At 36.6% G+C, this 19,897-nt stretch overlaps 1 protein-coding gene across 1 annotated transcript in view; it reads right to left on the reverse strand.

Moving 5' to 3' along the window:
- ROCK1 (Rho associated coiled-coil containing protein kinase 1) overlaps positions 1-19,897 on the reverse strand; it is a 95,532-nt gene that overhangs the window by 44,203 nt on the left and 31,432 nt on the right. Inside the window, exons 2-11 of the mRNA XM_069779126.1 lie at positions 18,715-18,796; positions 14,323-14,423; positions 13,367-13,504; positions 11,963-12,138; positions 8,154-8,238; positions 6,131-6,275; positions 5,702-5,840; positions 4,380-4,471; positions 4,037-4,196; positions 1,331-1,397 (exon numbers count right to left, since the gene is read on the reverse strand). Coding sequence (XP_069635227.1) covers positions 1,331-1,397; positions 4,037-4,196; positions 4,380-4,471; positions 5,702-5,840; positions 6,131-6,275; positions 8,154-8,238; positions 11,963-12,138; positions 13,367-13,504; positions 14,323-14,423; positions 18,715-18,796 — 1,185 coding nt within the window. The remainder of the gene's footprint in view (positions 1-1,330; positions 1,398-4,036; positions 4,197-4,379; positions 4,472-5,701; positions 5,841-6,130; positions 6,276-8,153; positions 8,239-11,962; positions 12,139-13,366; positions 13,505-14,322; positions 14,424-18,714; positions 18,797-19,897) is intronic.

Genomic DNA, 19,897 nt, shown 5'->3' on the forward strand with positions numbered 1-19,897 from the left:
ATTTAAACCTCTCTGTATCACTCATATCCTTCCAGAGCTTCACCTCCCAAAAGTGTTAAAATCACAAGACATTCAAATACACCTGACAATATAGACAGGACTCTTGGGGATTCTTTCACTACATACAGGTGCCTGTATCCCACTAATTATGCCAAGTCCATTCAGTAACCCTCTTCAAAGTCAACCAAAGCCCATCACACAGCTTTAAGTATCTGCAAATATTTGAAAGTCTGGCTCTGTTTTTAATTTTACCATATCAACAGCCAAATGCTTATGAGGAAAACAAAATTTATGGCACACATCAACGTACATAAAGAAATCAAGACACTTCAATGGTTAATAAATTCAGTTAGCCCAATAAAGCACATAATCAGTTCCCCTGCCCTTCACAAATTTTCTCTGGGTAATACCATATATCATTAAAACCTTTATATTGCAAGTTTAAGAGAAAAGGGAACATGCATTGATATCTGCTTCTCTTGTACTCTAAATGGAAAACATAACAGAACAAAATTACTAACAAAGTAAATCATAGTCAAAGCCAAGAAGATTTATTTTAGAGTTAATTATCAATTTTTTGACAGTGTTTCCTTCTGGAGAGAATGTAATTTGTAAAATATGAAACCATTCTAAGGGAATAGCTTGATTTACAGCAGAACTTACACAGAATCCAAGCAGGCTTTGTTTCCAACACCTCAGCATACCTTCCCAGAAACCTGACTGCCAAGAAGCTTGGGAAGCAGTAACTGAAAAGAATTCCTGAACTTTTCTTGCTAGGTGAACTGCTCTATAAATGCAGATCCTCAGTGCCCCAATTCCCAATAGCTTGTGGGGCACCCTTGGGAAGAAGAATACCCAAGCTTGGTACATTATCTGCCACCTCCCACTTAGTTCACAGTAAGTCCAGCTCCAGAGTTAAAATGGCAGGTTGCTGGAAAGCCCAAGCTCCCCATCACACTCACATCCAGACTCTACGGTTGCCACTAAGCCAGCATACACCTGGGATCGATGAGGCACTCTAGAAATACTGCACAAACACTTTGATATTCCTAAAGGTAAAAACTGTGAATCCAGTTCCACAAAAAGAATATGCAGTTTCAGCTATTTTATCCCAATTCAGGAAAACCAATGTTATATGAAGAACTGAAATTCTGTTTTTCCAGTAACTTTAATAGGCAAGCCATGCTAAACAGTTAAAATTTATGCATTGATTTCCCATATTCCAAGCACTAAATTAATCTGAGACATTTAGAACCCAAACAGTTTATTCCCATATACGCAATAGATTCTTCACTAGGGTCCAACAAAGCTGAAAATCAGTGAGACATACCACACTTTTGTCCACACTGGAGCCTGTTCTGTTATCATTGGAATTTTCTGCAGAGACACCTAAATACCTGCAACAACATTTAAAAAGTTTTAAGAGTGGTTTAAAAGCAAGGTTATGAAAAAAAACAGAATATGATCATTCTAAAACATAACCCTCAGATTTTTTTCTCCAAAATGTAGATAACCAAATAATAACACAAGTAGATTTTTTTGTTTCTGTATTTATTATACTTTAAGATTCAAGCACATTTAATTGAAAAACTCAAATAATTTATTGTAAAGTAGAAAGCTGCAGTAGAAGACCTCCAGAAAAAAGAATTTCTGCCAAATACTAATACAACTTTTCTTTTTTTAATAATAATTTTTTAAAATCTTTGCTTTCCATGGTTACAACACTCTCATTGGCTTCCATCCCATAAATATTTACTCAGGCACTTATGCAGCAAGTAGCAGCAATGAAGCGAACTCTGCAGAGATTGTGTAACTTCCAACAAAGCTACTAAGAGTTCTACACACAAAAAGTTTGCCCTGAAGCCAGTGTTATTTTATGTAAGTGTTTTCTAAAAATACCACAAATTTCTAGTTGCACGATTCTGAAAAGTCAGGTAACTAAATACAAATTACTATCCTTAAATTCCTTTGGTATTTGATGGGATATTCTTGGCCTGATAACTGATCTAGAGAGATGTAAAACATCTCTAACTGTATCAGGTTATGTGAGGAAAAACTCTGACCTGAACCAAGGAAGATAGACACATCCTCTTTCTTGTTTCACATGCATATTTTCACATATACAAAAACCTCTCCAAAGGATCAAGGAGGGTAAAATCAAAGACATGTCCAAACCATGGTCAAATTAAACATCAAGACTGCTTTCAGACAATCAAATGACAAAGAGGAAATGGAACAGTTTCCTATAGAAAGGGGCTTGCTGTCCTGAGTACCAGAAGCCACCATATTTTGCACACCAGGGCTGTTGAGCAATAAGAATGTGATATTTGAACAGGCACAGCACCAGCTCCATCAGAATCCAGAAGAGAGCACACAAGCCAGATAGGGGTGCAAAGTGTTCTCAGCTAGTATTCCAAAATCTGTGTTATGGGTGAAGTTCAATAATAAACAACCATATTTCCTAGTTTACAATCAATGAGATTACAGCTGTACAAAGTATTCTATACTAAAAGATTATACTATTTCCTTTAAAGATGGAAGTCACATGATTTTCCTAGATTTCCATTTCTTTAAGCTCTCCAGCATACATGAACAAGATGAAACTGAAAGGTGGGGGGGTGGGGGGAAATAAATGTGCAACTTTTTTTCTAAATATGCCTTTTTTTTTTGTTTGAACTATTTGCAATACAAAAAGGGAACAAAAATTAGGATTACAGGTTTAGCAAGTATGAATGGTTGCTTCAGACTTTTCAAGACTATCACACCAGCAGAGTATTATGGGCCAAAATTCAATTCTAGGACAGCATGTTAGTTCTAGTAAGTCTACAAAGTTATGATAGTATTTAGTAGCAGAGTTCTTCAATGACAGCAAAACACAGCCACTTAGTTCTCTAAATTCCTGATACTGCCCCCCCCAAGAAGGAAGAGGGAGAGAGAAGAAATTCTGTTATTAACAAGCTTCTGTATGCTACTTCACCTTCTTGATAATATACTCCAAAATCTTCCTGCAAGGCAAAAATTAAGACTTTTCAAAATTATAGACTAAAATCAGAACAGTAGGTGAAATTCCTGAACTGCTGAACTCATACAAACTGTATGCAAAGCTTGCAAGTCCAACTATGCCTTACTATGCAGAAAGCAACAACAAATCCAACTCTTTGCAGAGACGGAAAGAACTTCACCACAGGCTTGGAAAAGTGGTTCCTCTTCTATGCAAGGACAAAAACCAGATTTATTTCCTTTAGGGCTTTCCTATCCAGAAATGCTATTAAAACTAATAGTCTCTATCTGACATGGTCTACTAGAAGTTTTAGCCCATTTTAAGCCTGACTGACACTACAATTAAAAGCTGCTCTCAAAGTAATAAAAAGTTACCGAGATTTTTGAATGTAGATATAGCTATCCACGGTGCCTACAATAATAATGACTGTTGAAAGTATGAATTAATATAATTTTAACTAATGTAATTTAAAGTCTTCTAAGCAACAGTGAAAACTGTAAAGTATCACAATCTCACTCCGCAGTGGATGAGTGCTTTGGAAAAAGAAAAATTATGAAGCAGATAGCAGGCAACTAGAAAATATTTTATTTCTAGTAAGCCAAGGTTTAATTTATCACATGCTAAAATACTGATGTAAAGTATGGTATCTTCATATACAGCTCAGGAACAGTAAATCACAGTGAAACAGTGACATTCATATCCCTGATTCATGACTCTACATATATAATTCAGTGGTCTGCAGGCAGCTCTGCCTACTAGCGGCAACAGTGGATTTTTCTTGCTTAGGTTCTGCAGCACCACTATATAATATTCTTAATGCAGAAAAAGACATTCACAAATTCAGTGTGATATTTTAAGGTACTGATGACTAGTAGTACTGGTTAACATTATTGAAGTGTCAAAAGAGTATAGTTTATTAGGATTCTGAATCATTAATAAGAATCTGAATAGGCTTGTACCTAAATACTGGTTGGTAAGAGTCAGAAACAGTGTTGGCAAAAGAAAACGCCATTAGCTTGCTTTCTGCATACATACCGACGGTTGCTGTAGTACGTAAATCCTACAAAAGGAAGCTGGTTGCCCACAAATGCTTTTGGTATGGGAAATGTTTCTTCCTCTCCTTTGTCTTCTTCCAGATCATCAAAATTACTAGTGTCAATGTCACTACTTAAGTCAGGCACAACTGGTGCTACAGCTAGGAAAAAAGCAGAATAGTATGATAATAATCATTATATTACTCAAGTGACTAAGAAACCTCTTTCCTTGGTACAGTGTAAATAAAACTTTAAATTCCACTAAAAGAAATATGGCAGTCCTTTTGCTAACATGATACCTAAGTAAGTCAGATCACTGTCTCTGAGAAAAGCATTATACTTACTGTCTCTGAGAGTTTCCCAAGCCCATTGATCATTTTTGAAGAAAAGGTGCCGTTTAATTTCTTCTACGCCATTTCGTCCTAGCCTCACTTCCCTGTTTAAAGAGTGTTTTGATTAAACATGGGAGATGACATAAATTATTCTGAAGCAAAGACTCATTTTAAGGCATAATCTAACAACAGAGACAAAAGATTACCTCTCAAACTAAGGTAAGAAAGAAGTAGACATATCTTAAAGTTTTCATATGAAGATACCTATAGCAGCACAGCAGCTACATTTCAGAACACAGTCTGGTTTTGTCTACAAGAAGCCCTGCTGCTACCGTTTCCACCATCACAGTCTGGCTAGGCAGCTGCCAAGCAGCAGCTAGGTTCCACTTTTTCTAGGAGTCCATGCTGTTGTTCAAATTGTATGCAACCCGGCAAATGTAACATCCCCCTCTTTCATAGCACCAATTCTCAAGCAAAGGTTATGCTTGTATTAATATGTAGCATGGGCACAACAGGAGTGCACTCACAAAGTGAAACAGACCTAACACCCACATTTCAGAGGGCTTCCTGTGGACTGACTCTACCCAGATCCTGAATGCCCACTAAGAGCTGAGAGTGCATTAGGGGCACTCCTGAAATTCATCTTTTGCTGTAGCTTCATCCAAAAGGAATTGTTTTGCATGTGACTCACCACTGTGCAACACAGACCAATGTAACAGTAGCTGTTACTAAGGAGTAACACTTCAAACTGAATTTATAAGGTAGATGTACCCATAGCAGCAGCATTTCCCTTTCTCCAGTATACATGCTACTACCACAAAGAGCAGCAGCAACCATTGGTGACTCCTCTCCCAAATACTGGGACTGGAGAAGATGAAACTGATGTTACTGCCTGTCTAGCTCGCAGTAACATCAGTTAGTAACTACTGCTTCAGGTTAGACAAAATGCTACTTCAGATTAGACAAAGTAACTTAAAAGACTTAGACTGAGGTTCTAAAAAATTCTTGACTAACAAATTAAAACAGCCTTTCTGTAAGCAAGAGGCTAACAGTTTCTTACATTGCTGTAGTTCAGAAAAGAATAAAGCCCAATTCCTATGAAGGAGAACATTCAACTAACAGAAATGCATTCAGAGATCAGAAAAACACCTAACTATGGCAGCATCTAAATGGGAACAGAGTTACATGGCATTCATGCCAAGACAGTAAGAGTTTCACTTCTCTTGAGCGCTTTAGAAACCCACACAAAACAAACATATACATGTTCTTTCAACATGAGAAGAAATTCTCTTAACAAAGGTTTACTTTCATTCTGAGTAAAGTTTAAATCTTACCTATCAGTTAAAAAGGCACAAATAAGGTTTTTTGCCTCTTTAGAAATCTCATTGTCATCGGGGAAAGTAAGGGAGTTCTTATGGTTCATAATCTTGCTGTATGTTCCAACCAAAGAATCTGCATAAAAAGGTGTATCACCTGAAAAAGCAGCAATGCAAAAATTAAAAAGCAGATCAAACTTATTGTAGATTTGATTTATAATATTTGAATTGCATATGCAACAATGTAAGCAATTAAGTGAACAAAAGGCAAGGACAAATGTTTGAGGACTGTGCCAGAATATTTCTAAAACATGTTCTGTAAATACCAGGATCAGTAAACCACAGCTTATGTCTGAAGAGCATAAATTAAACAGTTAAAAACAACAGGGATTTTAACGTGGAGTCTAGTTAAGTAGTGTAGTCAATTCTGATTATCCTACTACTCACCTACAAGCATCTCATACAAAAAGACTCCAACTGACCACCAGTCACATTCTCGCCCATAGTAACCATCACCACCCTGGGACTTCAACACTTCAGGAGAGATATAGTCTGGTGTTCCCACAGCAGTATCACATCGTACCATACCTTCCTACAAAGAGGAGGAAAACAGCCAGGCCCAAATATAAAATAAAAAATTGCAAGCCATTTCCAAGAGTTTATACATCTTAAGCAACATCAACAGATCAACATCAACTTTCATCAACAAACATTCTTTTTTGAATGGGTATTTTAACATTTTTATATTCTAAGCTACTAAATCCAGAACAAAGCACCAGATTTGTCAAACACAGTGAAAGTTACTTTAAAAACCTCAGTTAATATCCAAAAAGTAATCAGAACTGCATCTAGGCCCTGTAAATACTGCACAGCCTCTCCTGCTCATGCCAGTATAAATGTCATACACTGACAGGATGTACTATAAACAGGAAAAACTCCTCTGTTAGCCTAAATGGGTCAACATCAGGGATTTTGCTGAGAGTATCAGCTAAAGTGCAAGTTTTTCACCTCCAACCCAACATACTTAATGCCAGGAAGACTAAATATAGACAGAGCCTCGAAACCCTAAGGACACAGACTTCAAAACAGGTTAACAGGTGAAAAGAACGTTTGATGTTCCTCACAACCCTGAGAAAGGGCTGGCAGAACAGTCACACTGGAGCTGGCATCCAGAATGCTGAAGCTGCAACCATGCACCCCTTTCCAGTGCCATTCAAGCACTTCTGAAATAATCCTATGCCATTCCTAGAAATGGATCAGTAGAAAAACTTGCATAAAAATATACAACTAAGTAAATATACCAAATATAAATCCAGTGTTGTGTATGCAGGAAATCCAGAATGCACCTAAATTAAGCTCCTATGCTGAGCAGTTTCTCTCCCACAGAATAACCTTTCTCTTTCAAACACTAGAGGAACCCAAAACTAGGCTCAAGACTACTTAGCTAGCTTTGTTTAGAACAGCACAAAATTTGAAGTGTTGTAGACACAGGTTTACTTCGATAACGTTAATATACAGCAAACTTTGGTAATATTTTTTCTTTGCTTTTTTCGCACTTACAGCTTAAACACTAAGATAATGTTTTTCTGTATTTCAAAATTCCTCATCGTTACGAACACAATCAGTCAAGGATAAATCTGTATTAAGGCAAAATAAAGCCAAATTTTGTGTCAACTATGCCACTGAAGTGGACTGTTTCTGACTTGAGGCAACTCCTTGAATTTGTACACATAACTTCCACTTAATTTTTGTTGGTGCCTTTTATTTATGGCAAAGCAGCTAAATACAGTGATTTAGTCAAAGCTCCTGGAATATGTTGAGAATACAATGTACATATTACACAGACTCTACTAAGTACCACGTATTTCAGATTTGTTTTCCTCATATATGTGCAGACTGACAAAACCAATCAGACTTTTGTGTAGGGAAGAGCAGTGCTTTGCAGTACATGAAAAATTGTTCCAAAATATTTTATTTTAGTGACCTCAGGGTGTATTTTAAACAAATAAATAAGTCTATAACATCCTTTAACCTGTTTACTTCAGATTTGCCCTTTTGCTACGTCAGCATATGGCTAATAAGTACAATTGGGATTCATTCAGCAACTTGTACATCAGTTTTGATTCTTTCATTACTGATACACTACGTAAAAATAATCTCACTTCTTTGCATTAACTTTTGATAGCCAAAGACTTGAAGAAATAATCTAGAGGATCTAGAGACAATCAAAGGCCTGACTTCAGAAAGTTTCTCTAGGAAAGAGTATAGAAGTTGATACAGTCCCTACCTCAGCAATGCATCCAGGAATGTGTTCTACATTGTCATTGAATAGAATGCACAAAGAATAGTAATGTGAACAGACTGGAATTTTCGACTCTTCTCATCTAGCTAAAAAGTTTTCAGTGTATTTTCTTTTCACTTTTGTTTTCCTTTCACAAACAGAAAAGCGAAATTAAAAACATACGTTTACCTTGTTCATCTTCATACAAGTACCAAAATCTGCTAGTTTTAAATGACCAGCTTTATCTAGCAGCATATTATCAGGCTTCACATCTCTGAAAGAAGAAAAATATATTCTTTTAAAAGAAAATAAATCAATTTAACTTATGGTAAAAAAAAAGTCAACTATTTTTCAGATGCAACATTGCAAGGAAAAACACCAACATGAAAGCACCATTACTTCCTCCATTTTCTTCTGCTTTCTCGAAGTATCATGTCCAACACATACACTGCTGCACTACAACATTTAAAAAAATTACAATGGATGTGGGAATACAGCCTTAAGCCACCAAATTTAACAAATCCAGACATTAATCTTGAACCTCAAGTTCCTAAAAAAGACTCACTGATTGAAGTACCTCTCCGCTAGGATCCAGCTACAGAAAAAAAACCCCAAACATTCTGGTTCTGAGTTAGCTACCTCAAACAGAGCTTTAAAACGCAGCTTCTTCTCTGTACCACTTCTATTTTAAGGGAACAAATGGATGTCATTTTCAGAATTATATTAACGTGAACAAATATTTTTCTGTGGCTCAAAAGGAGTATTGTCTTATGCCCTTTTCCACAAAGTACTTCCGTTATAGAAAATAAGTTTTCAAAAAGTAACTGGTAAAGTTCAGCACATACAATGTTATTAAATATACTGAAGCAGAATAACAGTAGGAAACAATTATCAAGAAAGCATAACATGAATTTCAGGAGAAAGTGTATTTCTGGGACTTCAAAGGAGAACTCTGGCCATAACTGTCAAATGACGTGCAGTGGAAATGTATCAGTATACTCACAGAATAGTTTTGATCAGGAGGGATTTTTGTAAGACCCTGGTTAACTGCCTGATAAAAGTACAGCTAACAAAGTTAGATTCAACTTCAAAGTTACATTAGGTTTCTCAGGGTCAAATCCAGTCAAGTTTTGAATTTTTCAAGAACAGAGATTCCACAACCTCTCTAGGACTCTCTTCCACTGTTTGACCGCCCTCATAGTGAAAAAATATTTCCTAATGAATGGCTAGATACTCCCTTGCTGCAACTTGTCTCATCCATTGCCTTGCATCTTTCCAGTATGCAACTTCAAGTCCGGCTCCACCTTTTCTATAAAGTCCTGCGGGGCAGGTGAAGACTGATGCTTTCTGTCTCACCCAAACACTGTTCATGTTGCAAATGAAAACACAGTGCTGACCCCAGTATCAATCCTCTGGGGAATCGCTAGTAGCAGACTGCTAATTGGACATTGTACTACTGAGCACAACCTTTTGTTCTTGCCTATTCAAACCATATCTTTCCAATCTGGCTACATCAAAAACCTTGCTAAAGTCAAGACAAACAGCACACACTGCTCTCCCCTCGTAAGTGGAGCCCATCATCTCATCACAGAAGGCATTTGCATTGGTAAGACATGCTTTACCCTTGGTAAATCCATGCAGGCTGTTCCCAATCACCTTCCCATTGACATGCTTAGAAATGGTTTCCTGAGAATTTACTCCATAAGATACCCAAAGATTGCCCTTAGGCTGATGAGCCTGCAATTCCCCTGATCTTCCCCTCCTTGCCCTTCTCAGGGCAAGATGGGTGTGCCATTTGCCTCTTTCCATTCATCAGGAATCTCCCAGTTGCCACAACCTTTCAAAGGTGACAGACAGCAGTATCATAAGGATACTGGCCAGCTCCCTCACAACCCTTGGTACATCCCACCTAGTGCCTTGGACACATGTAAGGCTCTACAGAGAGATCAGGACAGGCTGGATCGATGGGCTGAGGCCAATTGTATGAAGTTCAACAAGGCCAAGTGCCGGGTCCTGCAGTTGGGTCACAGCAACCCCATGCAGCACTACAGGCTTGGGGAAGAGTGGCTGGAAAGCTGCCTGGCAGAAAAGGACCTGGGGGTGCTGGTTGACAGCCAGCTGAATATGAGCCAGCAGTGTGCCCAGGTGGCCAAGAAGGCCAACGGCATCCTGGCCTGCATCAGAAATAGTGTGGCCAGCAGGAGCAGGGAAGTGATTGTCCCCCTGTACTGGGCACTGGTGAGGCCGCACCTCGAGTGCTGTGTTCAGTTTTGGGCCCCTCACTACAGGAAAGACATTGAGGTGTGGGAGCGCGTCCAGAGAAGGGCAACCAAGTTGGTGAGGGGTCTGGAGCACAAGTCTTATGAGGAGTGGCTGAGGGAGCTGGGGCAGTTTAGTCTGGAGAAGAGGAGGCTGAGGGGAGACCTTATCGCTCTCTACAACTACCTGAAAGGGGGCTGTAGCAAGGTGGGAGCTGGTCTCTTCTGTCAGGTGGCTGGTGATAGGACGAGAGGAAATGGCCTGAAGTTGAGGTAAGGGAGATTTAGGTTGGATATTAGGAAAAATTTCTTTACTGAGAGAGTTGTCAGACATTGGAATAGGCTGCCCAGGGAAGTGGTTGAGTCACCATCCCTGGAGGTATTCAAAAAGCGAGTAGACGGGGTACTTCAGGACATGGTTTAGTGGGCATGGTTGATGGTTGGACTCGATGATCTTGAAGGTCTTTTGCAACCTAAATGATTTTATGATTCTATGTCCTGTTTGCATAACTGGGACTCAGCTTGATCTTCCTCTGCACAGTAATGCTTCACTCTCCCAAGCTCCGCCACTAGGCACAGGGACCTGACAGGCCTGAAAGCAGACCTTATCAACGAAGGCCAAGGCAAAGGCAGCAGCCTCAGGTGTTTCCATGTCCTTTGTCACTAGGTTCCTGACCCATTAAGCAGTGGGCCCACATTTTCATCAGTTTCCTTTCATTCCTCAGATTTGAACAGACTAACTCCAGGGGTAAACAAATACAAAAAAAATCTGTTGGTGTCAAAATAATCTAAATTTTTAGGAAGAAAAACTCACTGTGCTGCTGGCAACTTCTGATGCTGCTTTCTCAACCTTGCAATACACATGTACAAATGGTTCATTCAGCCAGATAATTTATCCATTAGATGTAGCATAGCTACATAATTAATGATGCTCTAGATCTTACTCAAGCAACAGATCAGTAGTTTGGTTTGCTTTGCTTTTGCTTTTTTGCAAAAGCTTATGTGTTAACACTGATCTTCTGGCCAAATTAAAAATTGAGAATTTATACACTAAGTCTTCCTCAAACTCTTCCTGTATTTTCTGTTGAAAAAACTATTCTTCTGCTCCTAGTTAATACAATTAAAAGCTAACAACAGATAAAAGTTCAATTATCAAAAGAAAACTTCTCAACCTATCTGAGAACCAACTACATTTCATGTTAGGGCAAGTACATAATATGAAACTAAGCCAAGTCCCTTTGCTCTGCACCTCAATTTTCCATCTTGCCCCTTACAAGGAAACACATGGCTGGGAGATTTTCCTCACATTGTTCACAGATTCTTGTTTAATGGGTCACTGAGGCTTCAAATACAGAGCAGAGAATTAATAATTCCCAACTGTGTATACTACTGCTGTCAAATTCCCAAAACAGCTTTTTCTAATCAAAAGAAAAGAACCATTTGGGGGCCAACATGTTCATACCACTTTAGTTCTTGTATCTCTTGGTAAAGTGGGACAATTTTATTACTTCCCAAACCAAGGAACATCAGCTTGCTAAAAATTCTTACTTTGACTATATCACCTCAGACTCGTAGTTTCTGATGGCAAAAAACCTTTGAAGTTCTAAGATGGAATAATTATGAAATAATAATGAAGTAGTAACATCATAAATTTTAAAACTGCCTAAACAATTACTGAAGTCATTCTGGCAGCACCAGGAATAAAATAACACTATGTAACAACTCTTTTTTCTTCTTCACCTGTGTATAAAACCCATTGAGTGAATTGCATCTAATGCAAGTACAACTTCAGCAGTATAAAATCTTGCCCATTTCTCCGGAACATCGTAGTTGCTCATTAAATTCACAAGGTCCCCACCAGGCATGTATTCCATCACCATGTAAAGGTAACGGTCATCTTGGAATGCATAAAATAACTGTAAAAAGCAAATAAACAAAAAACAAGTCACTGAATGTTCCAGTTATCTTTAATCTTTTGCTTGTTGGAAATCAAAGCAATTTCTACACAAACTGATTTAAAGAGTAACAGAATTGCTACAACTACTGCAGCAGCTTTGCATCATCCAGCAGACCTCCTAAAAAGGAATTAATCTCTAGAGTAAATTTCAGCCAGATCTTCCATCCCTTTATACTAAAATGGAAGGAGTAGAGTCCTGGTTACAAATTAAGATTAGTATATTTGGTGCAGTAAGTTTTGAGATCATTTCAAAGAACACTCGTTGCGTAACAGGACGAAATGCATCCTTATTCCCTGGGATGCTAGTTGACAAGTAAGTAAACATGAAAGACTGTATTGCAAACATCTGCCCAATTCTATTTGTGTTAACACTAAATATTTATTGTTCTACTGTCAATGTATTTATTGTATAGAAAGTGAGCCTAAATTTTAAACATTTAAGCAAAAATATTTCCCTCACAGTTGTCAATGCTCTGTTCAACATGAATAGTGCAAATAGATTTAAGTTTCCTAACTTAAAACTTTTTGAAAATCATAAAAGTACTATTCTGGACAATCACTCCCAGACAGATAGTAATGTAGTTACCTGTTTGACTTAGGTAAATCTTCAATGATTTTGTTTAATTCTAATGTAACAAAAGAATTTACACACTTTAGGGTAAGAACAGTTTAAATGAACAAGTTAACATGTGCACACACAATGCATGATGATTGCTTCAGACGTGCTCCTTATAACTTCAAAGGCAGCAATGCCTCCCAAAAAATTGTCAGTAACACTGAACTGAGGAAAAAATAACCAGAGTGGGCGTAATTTGCCGTCAAATATACACACAGAAATTAGAATATACAAAAGCTGTGTTTTAAGCGTATCTTTCTGGTATACTAGATGCCTCAAAGAATTACTACAGAGCAGGCTCACCAATATATATCTGGCAAAGAGTTTTAATAATAAACAGAATAGCTTATCTTGTAAATGTTGTAACAAAATATAGTTTTGAAGCAAGTGCAGTATCTGCTATTTGTTGTATGCACCATTCCTAATGTTAACAATGTATTTCCCTAACAGACCAATACAACTAAAAAGGGACTTTGAAAAGCTAAAAATGGAAACATGTAATTCCAGGTCATGCAGTGTTGTAACAAAACTATTCTATAATGACAATATTTTAAAAAGAATATCACTATACCTGAACAACCCAAGGACTGTTAGCAAAAGCCATAATATCCCTTTCTTCCCAGAAGAATGCAGAATCTGATCTTTTTATCATCTCAAATTTACTCAGAAGCTTCATAGCATACACTCTCCTTGAGGATTTATGCCTTACCTATGAAGACAAATGTGACACAGAACACATTAGTTTGCCATATTAACATATGAAGAACACCACTGAATATATTACTTTTCCTGCATCAATATTTAACAAATTTTAGACTTTTCACATTTTTTTAAAGAATTATATGCTGTAGGTCTACAGAATAATTACATTCCACTATCTGACAGTATATGCATTGCTCTTAAAATACTTGCTAGAACTATTCAACATAGAAGTCCATAGGCATAACAGTTGCTTTGTAATTTGTAGGTATGTGTCTTTAAAAGGACAAATATAAATACCATAAAGTTAAAACTATAAGCATTTTCCAGAGTTCATTAGCAGACATGTATACTTGCTGCCATACTTTTAGTTTCTCCCACCAGTTCTCAGTTTAATAAAGCAGGATGAACAAGCCTGGTTGCTAATTATCACAAACAACACACAACATCTCTCATCTGTGATTAACTATGTCCACAAAAATCTGGTGTAGTCCCTGAACTGGCAGAAATTCTTCCAGTCCTGAAGATTTGTTCAAGTGTCTATGTATACAGTGGCAAAGGCTAATTTTCTGGATTATGAGGAATACACATTCCATTTTATTTTAATAGAGAAGCATGACTACAATGCAAAACAAGTACTTTTGCACTTTGAGAGTACTTAAATATGACATTCCCAAAAACATCTCCATGGGATAAAAAGAAACAAAATTTCACCAAGCTAAAGGCTTTAATATTATATGACTGCATCTTCTGAACACTGTATTTGGAAACAGACACAAGCAAATACTACCAAATACATTCAAATGTACAAATAGAAACATAACTTACCAACTGAACCTCCCCAAATGCCCCTCTACCGATCACCTTCACCACTTCATAATCTTCAGCTTTCATGCGCAGATCTCTCATTTTATTTACCGTGTCTTTATCTACATAAAACAAAATTCACATTTCATATATAATCAATTTAATTAAACACATTAATGTCATCTCAATTTTTCATAGTTATTGGAAGATGTGCTGCTTAAAGAGAGGTCTTCCTTTTGAACCTACCTTCCTACTGGAAACCTCTCTGCAGAATGCATGATCTCATTGTCATTACCATAGTAATCAAAACCTGACATAAACATAATGCAATTACTCTACTGTACAATCAAATTACTGGAGATCTTAATGTGGGAATTTCTTTAAGAATAAACACCTGCAAAAAAAGCTACGTAAAAATTTCATATCCAGCATGAACTTGCTTGTAAGCTGATCAGTATAAAAAGATTATTTCTGGATAAATATGCAATAAATCTGAGAAAGTATCATAAAGTACACACATGAGACACTTGAAGAAACTATCTTTTAAAAAAATGAGCTTTCAGTTTTCTGCAGTTTTATTATTCCTAATACTCAAAAAAAGTAGATTTTAATTTAAAACATGCAGTGGGAATCATTGCAATTATTTATATAAACCTGTCATTCTATAAACTACAATAATTTACAAACTCCCAGTGGGCAGATATTCTAATTCCAAATTTGGTCAAAGATTAAAACAGTCTATTTTAATCCACGTGGGTCAACACTGGCATGAGATTGCATGGAAAAGCTTCATGCTTCAGTATTCCGAAAAGCAAGGAACATCTACTAAAACAGATATGCTTCTAATAAAATAAATTATGCAACGATATTTTATTTTCAAAAATAATATTTTAGGCCTAAAAGCAAAGTTTAGAAAGGACAGAGGAAGAGAAAGGAGGAGAAATGTCTTTTTTAAGTTCATATTTAAAAAAAAAAATGATGAGGCAGACAACAGAAAATTACCATTAGATTTCTACCTACGCTGGCCATTATCTAAAACAAAAGCAGCATATGTACAATTAGAATTCGTAAGACTTTATTACCGCAACAGGAACAAATACAGCTTTGTTTGAATAAATACTCTGTGGCATTACCGTCTAATGTAAAGCCATCCCTTTACAATGCAGCATACCACTAGCTGATTTCAATAATGTATATTAAAATTGTAAATTCTGACAAATTATTTCACACAAGGATCAAAATATTCAGTAATTTAAAAAAATAATGCATTGCCTTCTTTCCCCTGGTGAAAACTGACCTATAGTGGAAGATGAGTAGGACTGCATGGAACTAAAACGCAGCAATTCTTATGACAACAATTTTCTAGTTATTGTTAACTTACTGCCTAGTAATCTCACAACAGGAGGTCCACCACTTCTGAATGAAAAATCTTGACATTGGTGCAAAAGAAAGCTAGGCACAATATGAATCTTTTAAACAGTTTTCAATCACAAGCCTCACCTATGGCCAAAACAGAATTAAGGAAAACACATCTGAAGAGCAATCTAAACTAAGGATTTTTAAATAATGTAAAACAGGCTTGTGAGCAGTTGCAAATTGCAATTTACTGCTTGAGAGATGTACTAACACTTGATTATCTTCAGACAATATGTTACAGGAACAAGTGTTGGAAATTTGACCTCCGTATGCTAAGATCTGTTAAATAAGGTTTATCAGGCTGTGTCGTGGTTTAACCCCAGCCAGCAACTAAGCACCACACAGCCGCTCACTCACTCCCCCCCATCCAGTGGGATGGGGGAGAAAATCAGGAAAAGAAGTAAAACTCCTGGGTTGAGATAAGAACGATTTAATAGAACAGAAAAGAAGAGACTAATAATGATAATGATAACACTAATAAAATGACAACAGTAGTAATAAAAGGATTGAAATGTACAAATGATGCGCAGGGCAATTGCTCACCACCCTCCGACCGACACCCAGCCAGTCCCCGAGCGGCAAATCCCTGCCCCCCCCTTCCCAGTTCCTAAACTAGATGGGACGTCACATGGTATGGAATACACTGTTGGCCAGTTTGGGTCAGGTGCCCTGGCTGGGCATGAGAAGCTGAAAAATCCTTGACTGTAGTCTAAACGCTACTGAGCAACAACTGAAAACATCAGTGTTATCAACATTCTTCACATACTGAACTCAAAACATAGCACTGTACCAGCTACTAGGAAGACAGTTAACTACATCCCAGCTGAAACCAGGACAGGCTGCAACATATTTAAATAGGCAGCTCCTTATCTCCCACTAACAGTGGAAGACCCAGCCAGCTCACACTGTATGAACAGGTGGGGTAGCTCCCATGGCAAATGACCACATTCTCCAATTTGACCTGAAGTTTGATTATAAGCTTAGATGCTATCTTGAAATAAACTGAGTCCCTGCTGCAAAGTCGGGCTTTCAACCATCTTCAATATTGATTTCTTTATTCTTTTAATTCTATATGGTAGAAAATTAATAAGGTTCTACATTTGCAAAAATAACCCTCACAGCCTTAGGCAGTAGAAGCAGATTTTGGAGGCTCCACAAATACACAGTGTAAACCAGAGAAAAATAAGAGGGGGTAAGGACTCACTCATAGAGCAATCACTCTATAAAACAAAGAAAGCAAACTCCTATTTTATCTGCAATCTAGAAATTTATTTTAAAGTTCTAGAATAATGGTACAAACAGTTTGGACAGCTAATTTTAAACAGTTTTCTATTAGAACTAAAACAAACATGAAAATGTTCTTACATGTCTATTTATTTATTTTTTTAAAATAGAAATTTGAGACAAACTAGACTTCACAGTTCCCTCTAAGGCCACTACTCGCACATCCACAGCTTGCTTTCATATTTCAGCAAACACAGCAATATGGTGTTCTAAAGGCAGTCTGAAGTGAAATAAAGTTTGAAGTGAAACGGTCTGTTCACCTTCATATTACGTCAGGTCACATCTTACACAGTATATAATTTACACCTACAAGATATTCATTATCAGACTGTAAATGTAAGTTTTCTTTTCCTTCACTCAGCCCCAACTGCAAAAGTGAAGTTCTTTTGAGACTCACTAATGATTTCACTATTCATAAAAATTACATTCAAATTATCTGTTGCAATGAGTATTTCCTTTGCCTAATACAACTTCTCTTTTCTCCAAGAGTTTCACCACACCTCCTATGTAAATAACTGAGTATACAAAATGTGCATGTAACTCCGTGTATGATATCAAATATAGTTTGAACTGTGAAAAGTTAAATAGAACATTTTAACTTAGGCCCTTCAGCAACCAGCTTATGTGCAAGCGAGCTATCAACTAGATCTAGTGGACTCATATATTCCCACAAATGGGGAATTATATAAAATAAACCCCACAAATTCACTATCATTGCTTACAGTTGCACGAAGTAAACTATTTGAAAACAACTTGGAAACAGAAAGAAAAAAATACATTTCAACGAAGCAAAGACAAAAATTACTTTAGTCAAATTATTTTGTATTTGCCACAAAGGCCATTTATTACAACATTTGAGATGCTTAAGCCTGTAAAAATCTATCAACATTAGTTTAATTTCAAAGCTTGCCCATTCAGTCCACAGGCAGAAGCAAATCTCAAACCAGCAAACATCTCTGCCATGATTTCCAGAATTTGTCTGTTTGGCAATCTTTAGAAAAGACTTGACTCTTAAAGCCTTTTTTTTTTTTTTTTAAATTACAAAAACTACATAACTGTGACTTCTGTTAAAAAAAAAAATCAACTTTATTGATTTAAAATGTTATTACCGAGTAGAACATGCAGGAAATCTGGTAGTGGAAAAATATAGAGTAAATACAGAGAATTCTGCAGACACATCAGCTGCATGCACAAGTAAATATGGCAGCTGTGCAGTATAAGAATTTCATGGGATAATGAAGAGACCTTTTATACTAAAAAAAAGTCCTCAAAACACAGGCTCCAGTTTGTCAGTGAACAAATTTTTAATACAATTTCTTGACACTGTATACATGTAATGTCATTTTACCGTTAATTGCTTATGATATATTAGTACATGAAATCACAATGCACGTTATGGGAATCCAGAAGGTTGCCAAGAACAAAGATAACACGCCTTTCTCTTAAAAGGCTTTGTGCCTCTGAAAACAATGCCATTTACAGTGGCAACAAAGTTGGACATTCAATTGCTGGGGATTAGATTTGTATAGGTAGCTGCCAGTTCTCACTAGGAAATAAATAAATAGTCAGACTCTTAAAACAACTTGCACCCAAAACCTTAATGCACCCCAAATCCCTAGTTGCCTTTCAAAAAGCTAGAACTGCTTTTATTTTATATTTTTGCTGGTATTTGTAGTCTTTTGTTATTTAGTAACTGAAACATTAAATACTTACACCTGTTTAAGAAGTTATCAATGTTTTTGTTTTTTCTTAAGGCAGGAAAATCCAAGTCATATACCAAAGCATCTAATCCATCCTGAAAAAAAAAACCAAGCAAAATTAAGTGTTTGGAAAAATAATTACACATGTTGCTAATTGAAGAGACAAGATAAAAACAGTTGTCCCTATCAATTTTCTATACAAATGAAACCATTCACATTTATTATTTAGTGATTCAGCTAGCAGTTACATGAAACAGCTGTTATTCCTCCACTTCCACTGGACTCTTATTCAAAACTTAATTTCCATCAATCCCCAAACAAATATACTTCTATTAATTATTAATTACCTTAATTAGCTTCACATTTACATGAAAAAAATGTGTTTTCAAAATACAAAAAGAACAAATAGCAGTTCTAATGAAGTTCAATAATGTTAAAAAGTCACAACGTGTCACACAGTAGGCACTTGAACATTAAGTGGCCACTGGCAAATAGGATGATGATGGTAATTTAATTCCAAGAGTCAGCTGCCACATTTTATTCATTGAATTCAGAGGGAATTTTCATGAACAAGATATTGGCTTTATACATTCTAACTTAAATCTAGGAACAAACAGACACGAGCCCATCTGGCATTACTACCATGGAATACATCCCTATGAACAAAACCAAACCAAAACAAAAACCACCGAAGAAACAACAGAAAAATACAACAACAACAAAGAAGAAGATAGTTATAAAGTCTTGTTAAGTGCCATAAACTTCCAAACTTAAAGTTTAAGTCTAAATTTTACAACAGGTACACATGATTCTTCACTGGATTGCATCTTCTCAGAGAAAAACTAAACTACATATTTTGGTTGAAAACCACAGATATGGTATCTGATGAAAAATGATCAAGTATTCTAGGGAATTATATCATGAAGAATCAAATACCATTATGGTGTCTTCTTTCTCAACTAGGTAATGTTTAAGTGACAACGGAAAAAATAGAGAGAAAAGTCATAAAATACAAATTTATGGAGGTTAACAAAGCATGCCAGGGAAGTACTGCTATTTACATGTCGGATTCGTACCTACATGTCTATGCTATCTGTTACTGACCTGTTGGGAGTGAGATACTAGACCAGACATATCTTTGATCTGATCAGTTCAGATCTGATTCGACTTATTTTGACTGTTTTCAGCTTTTATAA

This window comes from Haliaeetus albicilla, chromosome 3 (genome assembly GCF_947461875.1).
Source record: "Haliaeetus albicilla chromosome 3, bHalAlb1.1, whole genome shotgun sequence".
NCBI lineage: Eukaryota > Metazoa > Chordata > Aves > Accipitriformes > Accipitridae > Haliaeetus > Haliaeetus albicilla.